Source organism: Triplophysa rosa, linkage group LG16, assembly GCF_024868665.1.
Source record: "Triplophysa rosa linkage group LG16, Trosa_1v2, whole genome shotgun sequence".
Lineage (NCBI taxonomy): Eukaryota > Metazoa > Chordata > Actinopteri > Cypriniformes > Nemacheilidae > Triplophysa > Triplophysa rosa.
Window position 1 is genome coordinate 8,892,729 of NC_079905.1, and position 8,454 is coordinate 8,901,182.

Here is an 8,454-nt window from a genome sequence, read left to right on the forward strand (position 1 = left end):
TGTAGATGTCTGTTTGTCAAAGCTTGGTTACCTTTTAAACAAATCAGAAAAGTTTCGAAATTAATGTCTGGCATAATTGTTTGTTGCAGGAAAGTAATAAACAGTTACTGTATATCTTTATGGTATATATAACCTGGTATAGCTTTACCAGGTTATTGAATGTGATCGTAATGAGACATTTCCTTTATCCCTGCATGTAATTCTCTTGCATGTGCACTGTGTGCAGTGTTTCCATCTCTTTGAGTATTTGTTCTGATGCGATGTCTTTTGTTACCTGTGTTGTCTTGGTCTAACAGGACTACTCCAAAAACCCAGTACACAGGCTGTTCGGTTCACGAGAACAACAACGGGCAGGCTGCCTTTGAGAACCCCATGTACAACACCAACGCAAAGTCGGTGGAAGGCAAAGCTGTCCGATTTGACCCAAATTTAAACACAGTCTGCACAATGGTATAATTAGATCCGCCTGATGCGAAAGACATCTGTGGATTTTTCTTTACGGATAAAGGGGTTTTTGCTTTGTTTTTTAAACCGAGGTGTATACAATCGCAGTCACGGATGAATTTATCTGAGAACTACAGAGGATGTCTTGCACAAACGCTGTTGCCCCTCCTCTGTTATTTAAAGCACACTCTTCAGGAACCGTTTGACCACGTGCATCTGCAGAGGACATATGGATACGAAACGCATTGTCGTGGGGGATTTTTTTGAAAACTCACTCCTAAAACAGTTCTTCATGACGGAGAGCATGAAGAGATTCTTCTGTTACCTTATTCACACTCCGTGAGTGCTTCTTCACAGTTGACTGGGTATTTTTTTAGGGTCAAGGGATCTGTAAATCTACTTGCATATATATGAGGAGCATTCACCACCTATATTTTTGTGCTATATATTACCACGTGGGAGAGGCCAAGACTGAACAATTCTATCAAGAGTTTATAAGGAATTTAAAAGATTTGCTCTTCACATCGACCAACACAAATGATTTCTCAGACAATTTTGTACGGTTAACGTTTTATTTACAGTTCATTCACAGCCAATCCTGTTAACTTAAATTCAAAACGTCACCGATCATCTCTGTGATTGGACTTTGAGGCATTCATGATGTGTGATGTGTATCCTTAACGTGAGAGAGAAAATGTGACACAAATATTTGAATCGATGTGTGGATTAACAGTTTGTTGTGACCTCCTTTGGATTTTTTAAAATAATTCCTATAGTACTTTGATGTAAAAGTATGTATGACTCTCTGTTGATAAATTCCCATCTTCAATATGGGCCGCAGGACATATGTCAGCATTTTAACCTGAAGGCTGCAGATGATTTTTTTAATGAAGGTGTTTATTTTCTTTTATTTAAGAGGTGTTTTTGTGAGGAAGGGTCATTGAGCAGCATCTATAGTCAACATCGTACAAATTTGATGTGAAAATTCGTTCATTATAGCATTCTTATTACTACTATTATTATATAAGATTTGTATAAAATTAAATGCACTTAACATTTATACCGTATACTTTTGTATAATCCTCAGATTACATAACATCAAATGCATGTTTCTTAAATACAGTATATTGGTATATGGTGGCAACAAATTATGATCATATCTATCGTGTATATACAGGCCACGAAACACTTTTCCAATTATGTCTGACCTTACTGATGTTGTCTCATGTAACACAAAATGTACACTAAACACCACTACATTAATTATTAAAAGCCATTGATAATGTTTCCGACCATTAATAATGTGTCCAAATGTTCTGCCCAACATGTTCTGGTTCTGATAAACCCAAGACTAAAGTAGATTTGGTAAATGATCAATGACAAACATGTACTTCTTACGCAGAACATTTTATTGAAGGCCTAATAAAGTACAAACGATGTGTTATGCAAAGTAAGAGACGCATAAAAATTGCAATTACATAGTTTTTGACATGACAGTATTCGGGTCAGACAGTGTTGGTTATGTGCTTCCAGGTCTCCAAACTGTGAGATTCATTCCAGTGCCTTCTAAAGTATTCACCACAACATTTTACAGATCATATGAACAGATATTTATGTGTTTACATGTCATAGAATGCATATTACAGCGCAGGTATGTTCTTGTGTAGGAGTGAACGCTGCAGACTTCAGGAGGTTATGCTGACATAACGGTCCAGAGTTCCAAAATCTACCAACCTGTGATGTTTTCCGTGTTAATTTTGCTCTCAACATCAGCCATAGGGATTTGCATTCTTGCATGCATTTTAATTTAGTTCTATCGTTTTTTTTTTTTAACATGTCAGATTTTTACACAGTGCCTACCAAAAACCATATGACCCAGGACTGCTGCTTTCTCACTTCTACTCATTCTTCACCTCTGCCATAGGTTTCCTATTTTTTTTCTTTTTATATTTCTTCCACCATCAAATGGTGGTACAACGTTTTAAGTCCCTTCACCAGTCTGAACTTATTTACCAACATCAGCTTTTTTCTATAACTGACTGCAATAAAATAAAAACATTTATGATAAAAAAAATTGATCAAGCATATGACTATTTGCAGTACAGCTGGGTACTCCTCCCATATTAATGCATTCAAAAGATATATAAACAGAGGGTAAAAAGCATAAAAAAAGTTTTGTAAAGAAATATATTTTTATGAAGAAATTATTTGTAAAATGTATGAAACTATTATGTAAATTTTCAATGCAATGTAAGATTAAAAAGGCTAATTCCTTTTGTAATGAGTCGTCTTGTTCTTTCATTGTTTGAATACTTTTCATGTTGTTGATGGGAACATTGTTTTTCTAGTTTATTCAGATCAATAATATATCATGTCTTTTATTATGTTTTCTATTCAGATGAGAATCACAATTTCATCTTTTTAAAGTATTTCCAGTTTATTAGTTTATTTAGTATTTCCAAATAATGCATTCATGAACTCAGTGTGAGCATTGTTCTGCACACAACATGTCTGATTAAAATTTCACAATTAAACATTCCTGTTTACCCCCTACTCAAATGTCACATTTGTTTGCTTCAGTCACATTTGTGTTGCTATGCAACTGCTTGATTGACACCTTCAATCACAATTTGATGCAGTGAGTGGAAGAGTTAGAAGCTGCAGAAATCCCTGTAGGGTAAACCAGTTTCATTTCCCTTTTGACATCGTCTTAATTGCAATGGCTGTCTGCAAATGAATAAATCTCAAACAAAAATCATGAAAATCTGAAACTAGATTGCAGAGACTAACCAATCTCGGCGTGGAAAATTATCTATCTGTGTTTGCATCATAGGTCATAAGTTACTCTGTGCCTGCAATTTCAAAGAAAATTGTAGCTGATTGTCTCATTGCATGTGTGGAAATTCACTCTTTGTTAGCATCATTGGCTACTTTTTGATGTGGCCACTTTCAACTCCCTGGAAACATTAAACAAATTGTAAGAAATAACAACGGATGACACAGTCAAATGAATATTGTACGCTGTAAAAAAACATGAATCAAGATAAGATCATAGAATACTGATTTCTCTCAGATGCATTCAAAAGATGAAAGAGTAGACACGAAACAAACTCAAGAAGTGTTCTGTTCTTGAAAGTGTATTTCTGACAGACTCTGTGATACTAACATTTACACAGCAGTGAATATAAGGCCAATTCTAGTTTGCGACAAGAGTTAGAATTCAAACTCAGTGAAACACTTCTGAGGTAAAACTGTGCAAGATTATGAATTTTGTATCATTTGCATCAGAAAGAAATAATAAAAAGCTGCAGAATGGTTTTCTAGAATGCAGACTTCTGTTTGCAAAAATCTTGTCCGGACCTTTGGATCCAGATCTTACCAGTGTACAAAAGTAAACGAAAATCTTTAAAATCAAACATTGAAATGCATTTTAGTATGCCTGCATAGAACTGCATTGGGTCAGAAATATGCAATATTATTAACATAAACTCACTTATTACTTATTTACCTTTTCATTGTCAGGCAATTTCTATGTTGGCTGGCTTCTTCCCTTGATATGAATTTGAATCAAAATAGGGTACACCACCTTTTACATCAACAATGAAACAAATCAGAAAAATAGCATGGCGTATGGGGAATGTTTTCTATTTGTATATTATGAATTATTAAATGTACTATTAATATCATGATTTAAGGGGAGACCAACTGTGTTTTTTATTTATGCGTGTATCTCGAGTCGAAAATGGCTCTTTGGCGACAATAAAATACTTGTAGTTTCATTGCATTTTGCAAGTTCGCTGCCATCCATATCCCTATCAGAGCAAACCTGCAAACTTATTTTTGTGTTGCAATTATATTATATATGATTTTTTTTATCTCTCCGTCGGTCCTATTTTGTTGAATATGCTTCATCTCTAGGGAACGAAAACCCACATCAAACCATTCAGATGCAGTCATATAATCCTGTAGTCTACAGTTTATATTCTCTGTCACAGTAAAGTTCATGTCCAGCCTTTCATCTCAGTGCTGCCACGTTTTATAACGCAACAGCTTCAAGCGCATAAATATCTTTCAGAAGAACCAGCAAATTTCTTTCTTTCTACATCATTTCACACCAATAGTGAGATCAAGGTTACTTGTAAAATTTCTCTTTACCGCAGGGAAGTGGTAGATGACACCACAGCATTTTGTAGTGCTCTTAGCATATAGTGCTTTTAGAGGTGATGTGGGAAATATTTCAATGCTCAGATACGTTTTCCTTTCTAATAAAAAACAAGTTTTTCATATGTTGCTTTTTGAAATGTGTGCCATCTCTGTGGCGCTTTTAATGCGCAGCAATATTGGTTTAACCGGTATGTGTTTGGGATGTGTATTGGTATATAAAAATATATTTTTTGCAGCACAGTTCTGGTTTCTAATGCTAGTGGTGCAGAAATTACATCAACATTAAGCCTTCCGCTGAATAGAGAGAGAGTCAAGGGATTGTGATAATCTAAGACTCACATACATATTGCAGACTGCATTCTGTAGCCTAAAATAAGATCTTAAGTTTTAAATCAACACCTTACCCTTCCACATGTACAACAAACCACTCACTGGTGAGTTCTCATATCTGGCTTCCCGTGCAATCGCCATGCCTTAATACCTGCAGCAGATCCTATACTGGTGTTCTCATTTCCCACTGGCTGCAGATTCAGATTGCAAATGCACTCATGGCTACTCAAGAAAGCGAGTGCAGATGTCTCCGCTGTGTTTCACTCTTCGGCTGCATCTGCCCGAATCCATGCGGTAATGAGATTCTTAGAGGCCTGATTAAACACGCTGCTCTCGAACCTCAACTGAGACTTATGAAGCACTTATCCAGCCCAGTTGGATGACACAACCGACAAAGGCAAAACGCCCTGTGACAATATTTGGTCCAAAATGAGAAGAAACGGAGGACAGTCCGTTTGCATGAGGAAAGAATGTGCTTAGTTTTTTCCATTGTAAACTTCCAAGGTCACTTTCCTTTCCGTTGGTGAGGAACAAATGTGTCGCTGCCCTGAGATTTGATGGATGTCTCATTCGATGACACTGTGATCACCATATTAGAATAAATGCATGACAAAGGCCTCCACAGTAAAGCTCACCAGTTATGATCATTTCCAATTAAAAGTCAGCAATTCAGTTGTCATGGAGGAGTAATGGAAATTCATACTCTCAGACTCTGAAAGCCCTCACCCTTAAGGTAACATGCTGGAAATGGCCATCTCTATTCCTTCCCCTCAAGCACCCAGCATGATTTATTCAAAATACTTTAGGAGGGTCATCACGCACAGGTTCATACTGTATGCATCAAATGCTTTTTGACGGCACTCACTAAATCCTTGGTGTTCCGAGTCAGACGTGATCACCCAAACGTGTTTTTTCATCAATTTTAACAATCATAGGTAGTTTAGATGGTTAGAGTAAGGTTAGGGTTAGGGTGTGGGTTAGGGTAAAGGTTTCGTAAGACTTGAAACACCAAAGATTTAGTCAAAACCAACAAGCCACGTCCACGGATCTGACTCGAAACACCAAGGATTAAGTGAGTGCCGCTTTTTGACCTTTGGTTCACTATATAAAGATGTTAAGTTCTGTAATTGTATGTATTATCTGAGTGTTTCGTTCATTAAGTTTCATCACTTTTTAGAGTAAAAAAACTGTGTAGTCTTAATCCCATACATTGTTCCACCTATCTGTGATCATTGTTAGGTTGTGAATTTTACCTACTCCAAAACAGTGATAATGCTGTCATGAAATCCACAGGTGTGGAGAACCCAATTGCAGGGAGCGGGGGATGAAGGGGTTAACAAGGATTTTTATTTTAACAAACACAAAACCCACGATGGGGGAAAACATAATACAATAAGATTATAACAGGATGAAGACTAACTAACACTAAACTGAAAATAAACAACACTAGACATAAACTAAACTGAACACTTACTAGTTTGACGGGGGTTTTCACAGCAAACAGGAACACGAGCGTGGGAAAACAGGTAATCACTGGCCACATCAAGACGTGGAACTCAACCAAAGACACCATATACAATGACCGAGCAACAAGACAATGAAACATGAGGGCATTTTAAAGGGAAGACAAACGAAGGGTAATCAACGAGGGCAGGTGGGAAACATTAGACACGGCAGGGAAGCAATACATGAAACGAGAGGGGCGGGGCCAATGACAAGACACGAGAAAGCACATGCGATGTAAAAACGTAAACAACTCATGGCTTTCTCACATAAAACAAGGGATCCTGCCGTGATTCTGCTGCAAGATCAAGAAAGACATGACAAGATGGGGCAGAATCACGACAAATGCAGTATAAAAGCTTAATATGCTGTATACAAGTTAAATAGCAAGCTAAAATAACAGTCACAAACACAATACATGTATTTACCACTAGACACTTTTGAGAAATCATCTCATTGAAGAGAAAATACTTTCTACAGTGTACAATGGTAACATGTGACAACCTGTTCAATTAATGCTGCTGAGGAACAACATATTTCTTTAAAGGATTAAAGATGCTATAAAATGAAAAAGTATGATAACAGATCAAGCTGCGTCAAGCTCATCTCTTATTTCTTGCATTCATATCCATAAGGCAATGTGAGGCTTATGCAGAGTCAGACTGCAGTGGGTTTTATGTGGGATGGAGTGTGAGCACCATCAGGTGGCTACAAATTGGGATTTTTTGAGTATTAAACATCTTTAGTGAAAATATTACAGACTTTGCATTTGCAGTAGATGCAATATCATGTTTTTGTGTCTTGTGTTTGTTTTTTCCCTTTAAGGTTATCACTGAGCCAGCTTGGTGAACGTTTAAAAATTTCCTATAAATAATTAGTAGGCTAATGAACCTAAAGCAAATAGTTCAGTTTGCCACTTTTTATAAAAAACAAATTAAGTAGTTCTCCAAAGGAAGTATCGTTTCATTTCAAAACCTTAAATTTCCTAAATATATAGGCCTAGGCTAGTTAAAGAAGTGTAATTTCCTATCATGTGTGATGTTTGCTTCATCGTTATGCATTACTCATATTCACATACGGTGAACTGCCCAAACCGTCTGTATCGTTTCTGAGAAACTTATTTATTTTGTCACATGTCCAACAGGACCCATTTAATTGTTTGAGCCAGTTTTTAACAATGCTACATATATAATTTCATAGTTAAAACATTAATATTTCACTCCAAGATGCGATGTTCTGTGTGAACTGTGCGTTTCTGTTACACACTATTCCAGTAGACTATATTAGCTGGTGTGACATCATCTGTCTCCCTAAACATTCGGCTCATTTTTAAAGGAACCTCACGGCGGGAGGGGGCGTCGCCATTTTGTTTGTTTTAGTGAATCTGTACAGTAGGAGGAGGTTGAGAAAGGCACCCTATAGATACGGTTGCTAAATACGGAAAGCTACGATAGGACCGCTTTTTGTAAGTACTTATAGCCTAAAACACAATATGGGTTTCACTGCATGCATTACAAGCGTAACTGCTAGTGTTTAGGTTCGAAACCAGCTAGAAGCTTCCACACTATACAGCAGCGGTAAATGGCAGACGCTGTGTAACTGGTATCTCTGAATATCTTTAAAAATCTCTGCTGACTGATACGGAATATGAAGAATATGTACATTTGCCGCGAGTACAGCATGAGCAAAACCCGCACATGGCGCGCCGCAGTGCAAACGTCCAGACAGATCTTGATCTCGCGACAGCAGACCGTTAGCCGGTTAACTGTTCTGTTAGCTACAGCATTTAAAAATCATGCCACTCGGAGTTTTATGTCATTAACAGTCATTATAAAAATGTCATAGACCATTTCAGACCTTAAATTAAATCTCACAGACGGTGTTACGTAAAATCTAGAACTGCGAGTCATTCAGCATCAAACAGGCCCCGCTGTCAGACTGATAGTGACACACACACACGTCTCTCTCTCTCTCTCTCTCTCTCTCTCTCTCTCTCTCTCTCTCTCTCTCTCT

General features: G+C 37.2%; 2 protein-coding genes across 6 annotated transcripts in view; both read left to right on the forward strand.

Moving 5' to 3' along the window:
• csmd3b (CUB and Sushi multiple domains 3b) overlaps window positions 1-2,622 on the forward strand; it is a 363,456-nt gene extending 360,834 nt beyond the window's left edge. For all 5 annotated transcript variants that reach the window (XM_057354136.1, XM_057354137.1, XM_057354139.1 and 2 more), the window contains one exon: window positions 297-2,622. In XM_057354136.1, the coding sequence (XP_057210119.1) occupies window positions 297-456 (160 nt within the window). In that variant the 3' untranslated portion in view covers window positions 457-2,622. The remainder of the gene's footprint in view (window positions 1-296) is intronic.
• Window positions 2,623-7,773: 5,151 nt separating this feature from the next.
• Window positions 7,774-8,454, forward strand: part of rad21b (RAD21 cohesin complex component b) — a 6,898-nt gene continuing 6,217 nt past the window's right edge. The window contains exon 1 of the mRNA XM_057354689.1: window positions 7,774-7,906. The gene's annotated coding sequence lies outside the window, so the exon portion shown is untranslated. The remainder of the gene's footprint in view (window positions 7,907-8,454) is intronic.